We start from the raw sequence: 18,468 nt of genomic DNA on the forward strand, positions 1-18,468 counted from the left end.
TGAAAAAAAGCGTGTGCTGGTCGACCAGCCCCAAATTTGAACAAACCTGTCGCGTATAAATGAAAGGGTCTCAGGTTCGATTTCTAGTATGCGCATGCCATTAGTTGCCATTTCCCTTTAACAAATGTAGGACCAGTTCTGATTAGTCAGCATGGACTTCCGGAAGGGGAAAAGGGGGCCGCCCCCCCATGGAAATTGAATGTAAACCAAAAATTATATATTACACGCATATAAATTAATTTCAGTCACAGTAATTTTTGGTAATTATTATAAAAGCGTTGCAGTAACTTCAGAATGAAGGAGTGTTTTTTGCTCCTCGTGGGGAAAAAATATATTACTTGCCCCTACTTGAGGACGTCCATGATATTCCAACAAAACTCAACTTTTTTCATAAAGGCACAATTTATTGTAGTTTCAGCCCTAAATTTATTCGCACACCCCTACAACAAAACCTTATACTCCCAGATAAAAAGAATTCTTGACAAAGCTTTTAAACCCTCCCCCATCCTTTTGTTGGGCGAAGGAAGTATATTTTGCGGAAAGTGAATATATGTCACATCACTTCAGTGAACCCCCGGGTAAATAATGCACGAGCCGCGCCTGGTCAACACCTCAAGAACATCTTCCCCAGAAGATGGATCGGATGAGGAGGCTCTGTGGTATGGCCTGCTCGATCACCGGACTTAAACACCCTTGATTTTCACTTGTGTGGACATCTGAAAAGTTTTGTGTATGCTGAGCCAGTTCCTGATGTTCAGACCCTTGAACAGCGCGTCTGTGTAGCCTGTGACGCTATTCGGGTACAGGCTGGAACATTGGGACGAGTGAGGCAATCAATGATGCGACGTGTGGACGCTTGCATTGCATCCCTTGGAGGCCACTTTGGACACCTGTTGTAACATTGATGAAAATCATGCCATGTAATGTGTACCGGCACTAATTGCTTTATTGCAGATTCACCGTCCATTTCCGGACATATGTTGATATGAACTTTTTTGTTCCTTTACCTGTCAGGAATCACCTCCTGAAGTTTGTCCCTATAGTTTCTGTTCACCCTGTATATAAACTGATGTACGCGAAACACAACCGTATTTTCAGATATTGGCCGACTACTGTATCGTGCAAGGGCCACTCTGAAAGGAGGAGATAAACATTGAGGTGTATTTTATGTAACCTTGAAGTAAAAATAAAAAACCCTACATTGACACTTAATTCCTTTTATCCCTTTGCTTCAGTAGTTTGAACCACCAAACAATTGGTTTTATCGAATTATTCAAGTAGACTCTTGTAATTTATGAAAAATCGAGCTTTCATTTTCAGAGCGAAAAATAAGTTTACCACAACAAATTATTTTCGATTAATGGCGAACTTGCTAAAAGGACAATGGCAGGAAATTTAAATATGTAATTTATACTAGCAAATGCATTTAAAGTTAACGAAACAGCAGGAAAGGAGAAGAAAAAGCCTAAAAAATGAGGAAAGATGCAATAAAAACGGGAAAAAATACTGAAAAATGACCCAAAAGTAAAAAAAATGCCGATGTCTCAGATCATAATTAATATGTTTGATAATGTTAACAATAGATGTCAGGGGCTTTTGTGATTAAGCGACACGCAGTAAGCATGGGCGGAGTTTGAGCTTTTTCTTTGGAGGGGCAGACTCTGGGAGAAGCATATGACGTACCTGAGGGTTGTTGAATATCCCCTAGCTTATAAGGGGTCCGGAGGCCTTCCCCCGGAAATTTAAAAAACAACAACTTAAAAACACTGAGTTTCAGGCCTTTTAGATTTGAAAATGTTAAATTTGCTCGCTTAAGTAAACAAATATTTATTAGTATATTGGTTGTCAGTTTTAAAAGAAGCAAAACAGTGCGATTATTGCATTTTGCATTTCATTATTTTTTTATTAATACAATACTAGTATTACTTTAAAAAATTTACGGTACAATAGTAAGCTTCAGAAATTTTAGAAAAATTAAATTAAAAGGTTCTTTGGATGCCTCAACAGTAACTGTTGACTCAACACAAAGTCATTTTACGTTTTCCTTTCTCCAAACTGTACACATCAATCAAATCGTCTAAGTTAATTGTTATAACAACATCTGATTCAGAGTATAAGATCATTAAATTGTTCAATTTCCTTGACCCATTGATCAACGCAACCAGATGTGGATTCGCCTCATAGCAGAAAATATCGTCTCACAAGTGCCCACTTGTAAGAACTACCCGCTATTGCGGCGCAATTACCGCACATGCCATCATGCCAAACGTCAAGATTTGCGGTATGGCTTCATAACAAAAATGTAGTCATGAACTTAATCGTGTTTTATTCTTTTAGTATTTTTTTAAGTTGGGGGGGGCAGAAGGCCCCCTGTCCCCTCCAGAACTCCGCCTATGACAGTGTGTGTTACGCCCTCCCTTGCCCGGGAAAACAAATGCTACCACTACCTAGATAGAGGCGGCAAAATCTCCCTCGGACAAGCGAAATAGCGTTACGGTACAGGTTAAGTTCGTGTGTAGGAACCGGTGACCAACAGTGCATAGTAATAAGCAATATCGAATAAAAACAAAGACATATGTACTTTCAAATTACCACCTCTTTACCTGTAGCCGGGAAGCGGCTAGCTGCGTACCTGAAAATCACGGGTAGCGACATGCATACGAAAATGATATAGCCCAAAATTAACATGAAAATAAAAAGTATATTCTATTCATAACCAACAAAAATGGAATTATTACAGGTCCCCACACTTGCACTCTCACATTCTCTCTCAGATTCAATCCTCATGGGGTCATCGACACAAGAAATTATACATGACATGTACAGGTTTTATGACGACAAGCCCTAATTATTGCATTCTCAATTAATTTTATCTTACTTTTTGTCTAATCAGGTCATTTGTGATTTTGCTCCAGTGCTACTTAAATCCTAGCCAGCTCTTACTTAAGTTCACCTTTTGTTTTTTAAAAAAGAAACTAGTCGGCGCGGTGACCATACATTACTTGACCAGTATAAACAAAGGCGTCTCAACGGCAATTACATTCACGTGGGCGGACGTTTTCCTTTTACAAGACCTCACGTGGTTCCAAACATAACAAATAACCTCCGTTGAGTGGCGCAAACATATACTCTCTAGCAGGCGGGATTTGCGGTATGGCTTCGCCGCGACGAGCAATTCACATTACCAGGCAAATACTTTAACAAATAATCACATATGCGACCGGACATAGCTAGCAGCGACACAGCGCTGACACATAAAAATGAACAAACCTCAAGTAGAATATGCAATTAAGCGGGCGGCGCTTTACTCTAATAGTACGCACTTTAAACAAATACAAAGGAGCACAAACAACAATGAATTTAAGATCATAAAAAAAATATCACAAGGAATACGAAAAATTGACCTGAGACGAATAGATTACAAATGACAAGCGCGACGGGAGTTTGGTATGAAGTTCGAGTTGAGTGGGCGTTTTCAAAATGTCGACGAATTTCAAGGGCGTTCTCTAAATCAATCGGGCCGTCACGTGTTAAGGTTCACACAGATGAATACTTTACCATCTCTCAGCTTCCGGGGTGCATCCTGGCGTCTTTATGGGCGATTGAAAACACATAGTATCCACGCGAAAGGTTTCCTTGGTCGTGACGATGAAGATGCAAAAAGGGTTCAAACACCTAGTTCCCCCGGCTCCTCTTCCTCTCGGGATCGGTGGATCTCCGTGGTATGGCGCGGTTCGGACGTCGCATCTGAGCGGTCGTTGTAGGCGTCGTCGGCGTCGTCGGGGCGTCAACATCTCTCTCTACGTCTCTCTGTCGCGGCTGGTAGGCGTCGTCGGCGTCGTCGGGGCGTCAACATCTCTCTCTACGTCTCTCTGTCGCGGCCGGTAGGCGTCGTCGGCGTCGTCGGGGCGTCAACGTGGCGGATGGTAGGCATCGTCGGCGTATCAATAGGGCGGCGTTCGACGTTCTCTCTCTCTCCATGGCGGCGGATAGGCATCATCGGCGTAGCTTCTTCTGACATCGGGCGAATCGACGTAACGCCCTCATCTCTCTTCTCCCTCTAGCCCGCCATAGTTTCCGGTGTTCCTCGTTTCTCAAAAATTATAAATGGCGTAAGGTAATCACGGAAACACGGTTTCGCTTCAACTTCCCCCAGCGGTTGAGGTAGGCGCACTCGTGTAGACTTACTGCCTATCACACACACTGGTGTTCGCACAACACAACAAAGTCCACTGTACACGAAAGGTAGCACGAAGGTGCTCTCGTTCCAAGAATCGCTGCAAAACTGTATATGGAGAGGTAGCACGGAGCTGCTCTCGTTACAAGGATCGCGGTAAGACTGTGTATCGAAAAACCATGTCCTTCGTTTTATTTGGATTTTGAAAAAGGACGCCAGGCGCACGTTGGAGTGACGCTTCCGAAGAGGTTATTCCACCACGCTCTATTGTCTCCAAACTAGGACGGACCGTGTCCGAAGTTTACTTGTGTGGATTAAGCTTCCGCCTGGCTGTCGCCCATAGCTCAATTGCGATCGCTGTCCACAAACTGATCAATTAGAACCGATTTGATCTGGCGTCCGTAATTGTCGCTTGATCGTGACGAAACTCCACACATCCGTCCTTGCACACATGCCGCTGCGCTGGTATAAGTTTCACATGAATCTGACCGTTGGAAACCGAGATATTTAAATGTTTGTCATTACGGTCGAATTTCCTAAGCTTTAGACGCATAGCGTGACCCTTCAGGTGCTCGCCCTTAACACACGCGAACGTCTCGTTCCTCCCGTCGGCTTGGAAAAAAATCAACTATGTAATCTTACAAATTAAAACACTCAACACTTTGAATCAACACGTCTTTTTACCGCTACATACATGAATAATAATGATAATAATAATAATGACGTTAAATCTGACTGTCACAACAGTAAGTACTATCATTTTCTTTGCCGTGCATCGAACATATTAGGCACAACCAGCTCGGACCAACAGGCAAGCACATTTTGGTACATCAGGCCAACACAGTACACATTTTGGTCCACCAGGATCGCACAAAAAACAGCCGAAAAATGCAAAATTAAAATTATGTTTTCTGGTTCTAACTGAAGGGAAACGGACTGATATCAGGATTAGCATTGTTTCCAAGGCTCAGAAAAAGAGATGAGCTGTCATCAACTCCCAATCCCTATTGATGATCATGGAATATTTGTTTCCGGTGGGCAGGGCTCGAAGGCTGAACATTATGAAAATAAATGCGCTCGGCCGCCGAAGCGGACAGAGTATAGTTTATTTAGTGACGTGTTAACTAGCGAAGTAACTGTAATAGTAATGTGTGCATTTAGCAGTGGCGTAGCGTTATAGTATGCCCGGCGTTCCCTGATTTAAAATTTTAAAAAATCCGTAAATGCTGTAAATATAAAGTAAAACTTGACTAATTTCATATATGTTTGACCTTCATGACATTAAAATAGCTATTTTTCGAGATCCGCTTACAACGTTCGTTCTAGTATTTTTTTCCAATGCCTTTCCTGGCCGGACGCCGGGCAGGTTCGGCGTAAAGGACTCTATCTATATTCCTTGCTGTCCATCTGAAGGGAAAGCTTGGATCTCTACAGCACGCGAGCAAATGCTCTCTCGTACGTCAGCGTATAGAGCAGAGGGCTGGCTACGTGATTGGTTCATGTGACCCTTCCTGCCTTCTGAAGCAGACGGCAGCGGTAGAATTTCTACCCTCGTGCTATGTGATTCTACAATACGCAATATTGACTGATGTAACTTTACCAATCTCAAATATACCACTTCTTAATGGCCACTGTATTGTATAATTTATCGCACGAACAGCGATGTGCATTAAACACTAAAAGATCAACACAGTTCTTGTCAAATAAGTTGGTGAAGTCCTCGTGGTAGAAATTCAGCCTGTGGCTGCTCTACCACTTAACCCGCAAAACTATTTTTTTTAAAATTATTTTTTCGTTATTATCTAACTGCTTAATTTTGTGTCAATGGAAATGTTTAGCATTCATTTAAACTCTTAACATCGAATGGTCTCTGGACAAAATTATTTTAAAATGTTTATCAGCATTCTCAAGATGTAATAAACAGTGGTCTGAATTACTAATCGGCACTATTACGTCAGTAGAGTGTATGATAGTTGGATCATCCACCCCCATCCATGTCAGAGTGTTTTGCACAGCGCGCCAAGACGACAGAGGGCACTGATTCGAATCCCGGCGTGAGCACGGGTGTTCTTTCTGAGTGCCATCACTCATATTCATATTCGCGATTAACCAAAAGTGGTAGAAAGGCGAAGTAAAATAAAGCAAATCAATCAGTAGTTGGATCATCCACAACAATGACGTCTACTGTTGTTCAGAGGCGCTTGTGATTCAGGTAGGTTTTTTAATGACTTGCGTCATGCCGAAAAATATAAAAAAGGGTATAAGACACCAGAGTTCAAAACATTTGTTGCATAGTGAGGCTTCTCATTTTCTAGCTAAAACATGCATGGATGATGTTTTATTGAAAACCAAGCTGACTTCAGTCAAATAAACAATACCTGTGGCGACTAATACCATAAGTAAATTATTAAGCAAAAAGAACCGACCCTTCCTTCGGACTTCGCGTTCCCACCCGAAATGCCCATGCTACGCCACTGATATTTAGAAGAGGGGTTTCAGATTAATCTCAAATCGTCTAGCAGTGCAATGCTCAGTGACATGAAGATAAAAAAAAATAATAAAAGTTTGTTACAAATACGCCCCTAACCAGTGCTCATGCCCGCTTGTTGACGTCACACATACAGTCCAGTTACGTATCAAAACAAGTGCCGGTAAATGAAAGAAAGCGTTCTTACTTTCAAAGCTTACTTATTTTTGCAGAAATTGTACGATCAATTCTATTCTCGTTTCACTTCAACAAGGGAAATGTTTGGCACTGAGATAGAAATTGTTTAATAAAAATAATGCATGGCTGAATTTCGTTGCACCTCGAGAGAGGCTAACTCCATGCTTTCATCCGGGCAACACACACACTTTATGATTGCTTGCGAGTGGTGTACAAGGTTAAAATCAATCCCAATTCATACTGTTTTGTTTTTGTTATTATCATTCCTGCATTCGAGCTACTGATAAGAGATCACGAGCATCAACTTTGCAGTCAATTGTGAAGTAGTGCATCAAAGAGTGCCGAAAGGTAAGCATTTCGAGTTGACGAAATCAGTAGCGAGTCGTCTTGCACAGTGAACAGCGCAGAATCGCAGGATTCTGTCAGTCGGTGGTTGCTTGGTCTGGATCGACGCCTGCTTATACGGCTATTTGTAGAGGTGTCTGTGCTTGCAATGAACGGCGGTAGCGTGGAGCAAGGAATCCAAACCAACAGAAGTGAAATGTCTGTGAAATCAGATGTCCTGGACACACTGGGCATGGTGAATGGTCAGACCTGTGCCCCCGGAACCGGCCAAACGGTAAGGAAGGACACACGTCATGTTTCTTGTGTACCCTTGAACGTGTGCCCCGTACGTGAAATTTGCCGATGCTGTGCTGTTTGTGTAACGCTTTGCCGCTTGCGGTCGGTGTCTTTCATCTAGAGATTGCTTGTTTGTCAGTGTAGCAATTATTTATTCATATTTTAATGGGGTTATATGCTATGATTTTTATATTTATTGAATATTTCCGGAAGAATCCGAAAATATGAGCGCAGAGTTAAGGACTGAAAAATGAAATCGATAACGCGATGTTATTTTTGTTGCTTCTTGACAGCATGGCCTTCGTAGCAAGCCAGTTGCAGCACAGGCTCTTCTTTTCTGTGATTGTAGGATAAAAATTAATGTTTCATTTATATGAAGAAGTTAAACAAAAGCTATTAGCATATTCTGGAATTAATCTCCGATTTTGCAATGTCTGCTGTAGAATATAAACAAATTGATCGTCTGAACCAGCATTACATCTTAGATTTAGACACGAAGACTGTTTAATTTTCAATATTCAAGTTACCGGAATTGAACTTAGAAGTGTTAATTTGAGGTAGTTTATGAAGGTCTTAAGCGTAGTCCAGTATAAATAATAGAAAGAGAATGTTTATTTCTAGTCTGATTTTCACTTTCCATTGATATCGATTACAAACATTTGTTGGAAATTATCGAGACTTGCTCCCTAATTTCTTATAATGACGTTGATTTATTTGTAATCAAAACACATAGAGAGAGAGAGAGAGAGGTGTCTGCTTCCTTGGTGGAATATATATTTCCATGTTATTTCGGCCTTTAATGGATATTTACGTGAAGCTTATATTCATATTTTCGGTAACTGTACTGTTACCATATTTTCTTCCTCGGTTTACATTTGTAGATACGAAATGTATCAGTTCTATTTCCATTTATAATTTGGAAAATTTATTGCACTGACGAATTTTAAAGTGACTGTGACCCTCCACAAAGAATAGAAGCCAGTCTTCTATTATTAAATTTTATTACCTTGACCACTCAGCTGTCAATAACCATATTTTTTTTGTTTACATATATTTGACTGTTTTATGAAAGCTTATTTTCAAAGTCTAAATAGTTGTAGGCGTTAAATGTAATTTTCTTGCATTTTTGTGGAGATTACTAATTCACATAGTTACATGTATGTCTGAACAATTTGGGCATTACTTCTTATGGGGTCGAGATGATTATAATAAACATAAATGAATCCTTGATATCCATGTCAAAAGCATGCCCATTTCCTCACCAGTGCATCAGTTTACACAACTTAGAATAGAGAAAGAAATGCAGGCTACATTGACTCATTAAAAGATGCATGATAACATGGATTGCTGTGTTAAAACTAAGAGAGATAATGGGTAACGGTTCAGATTGTTTTATGATTTCTCCTAACACAAAGACTAATTATCGTAGAATTTTGGAAATCATTGTCACACGAAATTTCAATGTTCCTTAAAGTAATGAGCACTGTTTGGACTCAAAGAAAGTTATTTATGTTGAAAAAAAAAACAACTTTAAAATTACCTTACACACTTCTCATGGACAAGATATTCTCCGTCGACAAGCGACAGTAAATATCGTAAAAATGAATGTAGAAGTAAATTGGAACCTTAGTAGAATGCATTTAGGGACTTTATTTTAATGCTAAGGGGACCAAACCTAGCCTGCCTAACCTAACCACGAAAGCATATATTGAACAAAACCTTAAGTAATCGCTAAAACTTCGCAGTATGTATTAACGGTACATCAAAATTGAACCATGTAAAAATTGCATTCGTAGCATGATGAAATCGCAATAAAACAAAAGGAACTTGGGCCAGATAATCTCTTTAACGGCCCAAGTTCCGATTGTTTAAGTCTGAATTTATTATGGTGGACAGGCAATTTTTACATGATTCAATTTCTAATTATGTCTGTTAACACATCAGTGTCAGTGTTTACTTACTGCATTTTTGTGTGAAGAGCAATTTTGTCCCTTCCATATAGTCCTACATGATTCTTTGTTTGTGAGCGCTCCTTCGTTTACTGTTGTCTTTGATCCGGAGCACTGCTGGTATCCACATTATGTGCAGGGGTGTAAATAGGGTTACCAGATCGCTGTAAGGGAAATGTAGGACATGCTGACCCAAAATATAGGACATTAAGTCAAAATGTAGGACACAAAACATTCCCAATAAATAATACATATTTCTATAGAACACGTTAGAAAGTAGTTGAAAATTGACACTTTTCAGTTTCAAAAAAATGAATTCTTAATGCATTTTTAAATGTAAAATTTCAAAACTTGTAATCATACTAATCAATGCACCTCTTACCTTACTACATGATTTAAGTGGTCCTTCTCAGAGGAGACAATTCTTATTAAAATTTCAAGTTTAGTCAAACTATATTTATTATTTATGTTAGGGTGGACAGTCAAACTCTTTGAAATTATAGGGACCAGTACCAAATATTTTACAGACATTATGAAAAAATAATTTCTCTCGTGAGTCGGTTGTGCTGATTGTAATGAAAGTACTCTCTCAACATTTGAATTATGGCCTGTAATGGCAAACAAATATTCAGCATTTACCGTAATTTAAAATAGTTCCAGAAGTTTCATCTTGGGTAGTTTTTAGTTCAATAACAGCGTGTCTACAAAAATAACAAATCCAGAAATCTTGACTTTTTCTGGACTTTTCTAGACCTTTTTCCAGTTTTTCTTAACGTTTATTTATTCGACCCCTACTTAGATAAAGTTGGAAATTAGTAATTAAGAAAATACATATTTATTTAATGAAAACCCCTACCAAAGGGCCAGTTAAGATGAAAACTGAAGCTGAATTTAAGAAGAGAATTAGATCTGCTTTCTCGTATTAATGCATCCTGAACTGTGTTTGGCAGACAAGCGAGGCTTTGGCGTCTGGACACACAGCCAGTATAATCTTATGTGGGGCTTGTGTCGGTTGTCCCTATATGTTCGTGACTGTCCCTTCATCCATTTTATCTTACCACCATTCATCCTCATCTTCGCGATTAGCCAGAGGGACAGAGAAATGTGAAGTAATATATACTAAATCAACCAATCAGTCATTATGATAGTAAAAATTCTTGACCTCAAGAATACTTTATTGCCTTTTAAATGACTTCTTTTTTATTTCTTTACTTTTTCTTGACTTCCACGACTTTCTTGACTGGCAGACACCCTGAATAACTTCGCTCTATATAACCCTGCTTTACAATCAAATTATATTGAATATTGAATAACAACACCTTGTTCCATCAGTATAAACCCTAAGGCAAAAAATTCTACTCAGGCATTGAACAGTGACGTTATCAGAATGTGGTCCCAAAACTTTGTTCATTAATTGCTTCCGTTTTCCCGTTTGGTTAATAGCAGGACAAACTTTTTCTTTTTGGCCAATGATTGAATCGAAATATATTTTACTATTGAGTTTGGAAGCACAGTCCATAGACTTGTAACTTGCATGATTTTTTCTGTTACATATTTTCCTAATTAATATTATGTGATGCTCAAAATGTAGGACATTTATAATATTTTTCAAATTCCTCCCGGACGCCGGACATAAGGCTAAAATGTTGGACATGTCCGGGAAAATCCGGACGTCTGGTAACCCTAGGTGTAAAGGGGTAGTTTATCGCTAATTGCTTTTGTTGTTAGGCAGGTCAGGTTTATTGCTCTTAACATAAAAATAACATCAAAAAATGATTTAACATCAGATCACGTAAAATCTTGATCACGAAACTCCTTCGAGCCTCGCATGAAAACTAGTCCTAGTCAACAGGCGACCAAGTAAGCCTGCTCACAAACTTACTCCCACAATCGTTACCAGTATTCTAAAGCACTTCCTAATACTCCTATGAAACTTTAAAATAGAGCATTAGACATTCGGAACCATTACCTAATATTCAGTTATTTTGTGTCACATTCTGCCTCCTTGCATAATTGGGCTGGCAAGGATGTAAGATGAACTGATTAAATAGATTGATGAAGGAACAGTCATGCCTTCTTACATAGAATTAAACCTAGAACTTCTTGTTTCATATGTGAGTGAAGCATCACAAGAAATGTAGATATTTTATTATTTATTATTAGAAGCAGTGCTCAAAGTGAGGGGGTGATGGTATCCCCTCAGTTAGCAAAATGTTTGCAAGGCATCCCCCTAGCTAACCCCAAGGCTCGACCAAACACCCCCCTCCCCAGGCCAACATTTTCTGCTTATGTGATTTTTTACTTGATAGAGTGCATAAATGCAGATAGGGGAGTGGAGGTTAATTACAGAAAGCCTTTACATGATAATTTGAACTGAAGTTCAAATGGAATGATGTCATAAACTAAAAGAAAGAAAGAAATAGCTTTGATAGAAATTGAGTATAATGTAATACAGATTGGTGGATTCAAAAAGCCAGTTTATATTAACTATTTGATTGGGTCAACAAAAAATTTAACTCTTTTGTACCAGTCGTTAGACCATTTTTTAAAGTTATTTATGACCAATGTTATGGATCATTGAGATCTTAGCTTTGGAGAAACTTGAGCAAATTAATAGTTAGGTAATCTGCAAGCACAGTTCTTATTAATAATAGTGTTTTCAATATTATGCGAAAAACTTGAATAATATTTAATGTGCATGAAAAGAGTTATACCTTCTTCTTTCTTTTCCCACAAGAAGAATGCTGAAATCTGTCCGAAGTTTGCAGACCAGAAACAGTGTGTTTGTAGCTTGTCGCATCCATGACCAACCACATTGAATGATGTACTAAGTTTTTCTTTTTCCGTAAAGTTCCATGTTCAAGTCTCGGCCCAAGCATGAGTTCATGCATGAAATTCCAGTTCAATTAGCCAAGAGTGGGATAAAAATTATATAAAATAAAATAAAGGAAATTCAGTAATCCACTCTGAATCTCAAGTTAGGCATGGATTTTTATTGCCATTCTTTTTCATTATTTAATCCATTCTATTGTTGCGGTATAAATATGTGATGTACAATTGTGACACATACAAATTGAACATGAACTACATATGCCCAAACCATTAAAAAGTAGCAGCTATCTAGAGAAATTGTTATAATCTTTGGAGAGGACTGTCACACCTTTTCAATGTGTCTTGAAATCGTGGATCCGTAGTTTTTCTTAGCAGTTACCTTGTGTCAATTTTTACTCATGTAACAAAACTGTGGCTTTGTATTGCTCTGTGTGTCATGTAAAAACAAACTTCTTCCTTTCTCGAAGGCTTTTGTACATATATTCTACATGCATGAAATTAAAATGCAAACATATTCTTTAGACTCTGAAGTACTGTAGACCAATATCTGCTGGGGCTGGAAAATGGTCAGTAAACGTCAGTTTCTTCTTTTTTTAAAAAAATATTAAAGTCTGTAGTTTTTTGTTTTCATGAATTCAGTTTGTGATTCTGTGTCTGGTGCCTGTGATTCGTGGATTGCTTTGGAATCAGTAAATTACAGAAATGTTTAGGAAATAAGTGATGCATTGTTGGTGTGCACTTTATTCCTCTTTCCTAGCACTAGTCAGGTGGTTTGTGTTTGTTGTTTTTGATGTGCCAGAATGTTTGCCCAGCTGATCTGATGCATGGCATGGCTGCAACAGTGAATGAGTGTCGATTTTCTTGGGTGGGGGAGAAGTGGGGTTTACCAAACACAACTCACAAGGAAGGAATCTGTTGAAGAAAGTTTATAATAATAACCTGTGCCACAACAGTTACAGGGTGATGTGTGGTCAGCACAACCCCCAGTCGTTGTAGGTTTCCATGACCGAGTTATGTTACTCATTGGTAGCTCCCCAATTTCCTCACAATGGTAGGTGGTCGTTAGTGCCATACACAGGCTGAAATTCCGAGAGAGAAATACTTATGCTTCCCCTAGGAGAGACTAACCTGCACGTGTCTCGTAGCCAGAGCCCAAAGCATGACTCCTTATTCCACACATCCACAGTGCGGGACTGAAGCAAGTTTGGGTTTGAAATCAGTGTCATGGATAAAATATGAAATCAAATTACCGTGAATGGACAATACTCTCGCCCAGCTTTCCGATACTGCAGATTTAAAATTCATTTAGTTTGGAAATAGGCTATTACTGATTTGCCAAGTTTGTCTTCAACTAATTCGGGGTAGTGTGATGTTATAAAGGGAAACAAAGAATGCTGGTGGTGGTACACTTTTTCAAAACTCATTTCAGGGCAAACCTCTGTGGATTGTTTTACAATAATATTAAAAAAAAATAGTGTTATGTAAAGTATGCAAGGAAGCTAAGATAAAAAAAAAAAAACTATTTTTTTCATCAAAGGGAAGCCTTGTTTAATTTTTTGTAGTTTCTAACTTGAAACATGCTTGAATAGAATTCAGTTCCCATGAAACCTCCCAGTGTCACAAAGAGTACTTTGCCTGGTGTTAGGATGGGACGATTATGAGATTATTTTTGTGAACTTATTGCTCAAGTGTTTGAGCCCACCCAATGTTTTTCAAAATTTGGCATCCCTACTCTCTCCATCAAAGTTCCCAGGTACAAGTCCTGCCGTATGCATTGGCATTCATTCTGAATGTCATGTCATAAATTTCATCTAATCATCACTCAATTCTCATGACTGCGATTTGCCAAAAGTGGCAGAAAAGCAATGCTAAGTGACAACATTACAAGTACAGCATTTTGTGATTTTCTTGTTTTTGCTACTGCATTTTGGGGGGAACAAGAAGGCTGCTGGGAAAGATAACATTGCTTCGTTCAAATACAATACACAACACAAAAACAGCATAGTAAGAGAGGCACTAACATTGGAGCTGTGCTTTCAAATCCTTCCTGTAACTGTAATTTTCACTTGTAAATTAAAGCAATGCAAGGAATCGGTAAGAAAAATGCACACAGAAGCAGGGCAGAAAACTATTGAGAAAGAGTTTTTTAATACAGTAAAACCTCGTTAATCCAGACCCGATAAGCCAAATTTTGCTTAATCCGGACAGGCAAAAAAAAAGCAAGGTTTTAAATGTGGCTAGAAGTCAACAAGAGAACTTCTCAAAGAAAAGGCAGTCAACCACTGATGAAATTCTGTTTCCCGCAGACTTTGTACTGTACTGTATAGTGTATTTAGGCCTATGCCCTTTAAATACACCATAATAAACATGTTTTGTTGCTACTTTCATTAAACTGATCAACTTATCCCCCATTAGTCCGGATTAATGAGGTGTTACTCTATCTTCTATTATCCACAAAAATAAAATTGCAATAATGACAAGTTTTCCTTCCAGTAATGATATTTTGTTCTCAAAATTATTATCTTTAATTTGGAATATTTTTACATTAAATGTTTTTGTACAATATTGAAAACAAATTTTAATCTTCATAAATACATTAATTTTGTGTTCAATAGAAATGTGCAAAAGGGGATTTGGAGGCCAAATGACATATTTTTTAAATTAAATCCCAGTTTTCTTTTGAAGATGATAACTTATCACTAATCAGTATTTGGTCAGTTTCCAAGGCTTGCACTAATGTGTATTTGTGCATAATTTACGCACATATTTTGAACTTCTCTGCTGGATGTCATGTGACAATTCATTTTTTTGGTGCAGAATTGGTTATTCAACGAATTTAGTAGTACTGTGTAATTTATACAGCACAATTTTGTTGCACTCATTTAATGTTATGTAAAATTAATTAGAAATATAATTAACTTACAAACCTAAAAGACTAATTGTATGAAGTAAGAGAACAATGAACTTGCTTAAAAACAATGAAATAATGTCGGTCGAATTTCACCTTGGAAGAAAATGGTGTATAAAGTAGCAAATCGTTGCACTAGTAGGTGAGACTTGTGTACTACAGTCATAGCACTGTTTATTACAAGCATTCTTATCTTTGGGCCATTTAACTCGTGTCCATTTCTTTACTGTAAAGCACGGACAGTTTGCTCAGGAAAAATCAACTGCGCATTGGTCAGTTCAGTAGAGTTACTTGCCCTCCTGCAGTGCGATTACTAGACGTTGGGTTTTCTCTTGTCAAAACAAACTAATTTAAATATTACTGGAATGATTTCTCAGTGCATGAGGATTACAACTTTGATCATCCTGACATTCAGCACCAAATATTGGTAATCGAAGGAAAAACTTTAACAAGAGTGCTGCTGTGAATGTATTTTAGTGGAATGTGGCCATAACATGCCCATAGTAATAAGTAACAAATAAATTAAACACCTTAATAATTATTTTTCTACATTTTAGTGTACATAAATAAAACAAGAACAAAATACTTTTTGAAAGGAACAAAATGGATGTTTTGGTTTGATATCAGTGCCTCAAGAATTCTGACTCCCCAAAATTTGATATCATACAAATATTACACCATGGGAATCAAATGACTCCAAATTTCATTACCTTAGTGCGAGCACTGAGGTTTTATTTTTATTTTTTATTATTTGTTTTGGTCAAATAAAGCAGTATTTTCCACTCCTGTAATGCCATGTCATGTGAATAAAAACTGTTAATTTCAAGCAATATCAGACACTTATAGTGCAGATAATATCAAGAATTAGCCTCTTTTAAATAAGATTTTTTGGAATTTCTCTTCTGCTTGGGATTACCAAAAGTCGGAATCTGACCTCTGCAATTCACACCCCGTTATTTTCAATTATTACTTTTTTTTTTTTTACAGTATCCTTCGGCATGTAAAAACATGGATCAGGGGTACCATTAAAGTAGTATCTGTGCTTTGTGAAAAAGTACAAAAAGACAAAAGAACTGTTCATCAATAAAGTGATATTAGATGTTTATTGAAAGGAAGTAAGGCAAATCCAGTTTTGGAGTCTGAACTTGTGTACAGCGCCAAAGTACACCTACCCCGAGATTCGAAGCCAGGTCTTGTGCATGGTAGCCAGATACTATACCAAATGAGCTTCTACAGCTCCGCATCCTATAGTAATAATGTGATCTTACACAGGGGTGCTCATCCATTTCTTTGCGGGCTTTCAAGAATATTAATTTAATATAATGTCAATACTCTTTCTCATGGCCGTAGGCAGGAAAAAATTTCGGAGGGGGGGGTTCATTCATAATTGTTTCCATGGGCGTCGCCAGAAATTTTAATAATAGAAATAATAACAATAATTGCACAATAATAATTAAAATTTCATAATAATAATACTACTAATAATTATTATTATATTATTGTTATATCCTTGAGGAGGCTTATTCAATCCAACAGATGAGTGAATATCCAGCACAATTTTTTTTTTTTTTTACGTTTCATACAGTGTGTACTGAAATGCACAATTATTATACTTCGTCATTAATCTTTAGATACCTTCAAGAGAAAAGCTTTAAAAGTTAGATGGAAATTTTAGTCATAAAGTTTTTGTTGTTTGACTTTAAAATTAAATCTTTGGAATTTTGAAAGGTGTGGAACCAGTTATTCTTTTTAAAAACTTAGCCTGGTGCTTGGATTGTAACCTCAATCGTGAACGTAATGTGCTACAAAACTGGAGATCCTAGGTTTGAACTCCTATCAAGGGGGATTTTCGACTTTATCGGACAGGGAATTTAAAAGCTGGAAAGGGAATTTTGGGACAATCATAAGGGAATCTTCAGTCTATATTCCTTGTGACGCTGGAAAGATGACAGCAGAAGTGATAATGGAGGGGTCGCGGGTGGGCTAAGATTCTGAGAATAAATCCTGTTTCACTCAAGTTTCAGAATTCCAAATGTATGAAAATTCTAGCTCGATCGTTTCAACATTGTCTCCATGTATTTGTGTGATGCTTCGAAAAAAAATTAAAAATTTGTTACAATATTGGTTTCTGAACTTCCATTAATCCAACATGTCAGAAGTTTTGTTTGTGAATATTTCTAATGTACTGAAAATCATATTTTTGTGCACTTTTAGTGCTTCTGTAGAATTATCATCCTCTATAGTTGGCCTCTTGTCAAATAGAGTTTTAGTTTGAAATCTTGGTAAGAGTGCTCTATGGTGTTTATTCTCCATTTATCATGCATTGTCATTGTAACCATTAAGGTTGAGAAGTTGAAGAATTCTGAAAAATAAGTAAATTAATATTTTTTTTCATACTGTTTTCATTGACATTTTATCTATTCTTCAGAGATTGATTTTGATTTCATTTATTATTGAAATTGTTGGCAAAATTGTAACTTTTGGAATATATGTGCGATACTTTTGTAGGTGTATTATAGGTAAATATTCAGTCCAATGTTGAACGACAGTTTTTGAGAAACCGTTACCAACTTTGTAATTGCTTCAGGGGCAGCCACAATGTATTCTAGTAGGGTATAAGATCAATGTGTATACTACAGAGTAGCCAAACCATGATGATTGCACCCCTACCACAGGCAGCAGATGCTGATTTCTGTGGCTGAGGGGCACTATGCGCTATGACGGCAGGGGTCCTGGGTTTGAATTTCAGCCTGGACATGGGTATACTTTGTGAGTGTCCCTTCATCAGTTTCATCATATCATCACTTATCCTAATCTTCACAAGTGGCAGAGAAGCACAGTAAAATAAATCTGTCAGTGTTTTGAGGGAAAGTAATTGCAATAATCATCCAATACACTAGAATCATTTTCAATCTCGCATGAAATACCAATGGAAATAACAAATTGTAGGGTAATAATCTACATATTCAACCTGTCTGGCTGTCAATATCTCAAAAACTAATAAATATGATGTTCCAAAATGTTCAAGATCTTGCAGATACCAGTTAACAGGACATATTTTTCCCCCCTCCTCTCTGCCTGTGTATTAAAGAGAATAATTTCATTCTATCTTGAAATTTATATGGATCTGGAGATCGTGTGTGTGTGTGTATTGCAATCCACTCTTGTTAACTTATCTTTAATTTTCAAATATGGGAAAATAGTCTCTGGGATGGCATATTCCTGAACCTCGCCAGCTCCCATTCACAGAATGGTTATTTTGACAAAATTCTGTTTCCCTGTTGGCTGCTTCGTGGAGGGGGGATTTTAAGGTTGC

At 37.7% G+C, this 18,468-nt stretch overlaps 1 protein-coding gene across 14 annotated transcripts in view; it reads left to right on the forward strand.

Moving 5' to 3' along the window:
• Window positions 1-7,031: 7,031 nt before the first annotated feature.
• Window positions 7,032-18,468, forward strand: part of Rbfox1 (RNA-binding Fox protein 1) — an 886,300-nt gene continuing 874,863 nt past the window's right edge. For 12 of the 14 annotated variants that reach the window (XM_083136853.1, XM_083136859.1, XM_083136855.1 and 9 more), the window contains exon 1: window positions 7,032-7,461. In XM_083136853.1, coding sequence (XP_082992979.1) covers window positions 7,336-7,461 — 126 coding nt within the window. In that variant the 5' untranslated portion in view covers window positions 7,032-7,335. The remainder of the gene's footprint in view (window positions 7,462-18,468) is intronic. The other 2 variants (XM_083136867.1, XM_083136871.1) reach the window with 1 other exon arrangement.

Source organism: Lepisma saccharinum, chromosome 15, assembly GCF_977018435.1.
Source record: "Lepisma saccharinum chromosome 15, izLepSacc3.1, whole genome shotgun sequence".
NCBI lineage: Eukaryota > Metazoa > Arthropoda > Insecta > Zygentoma > Lepismatidae > Lepisma > Lepisma saccharinum.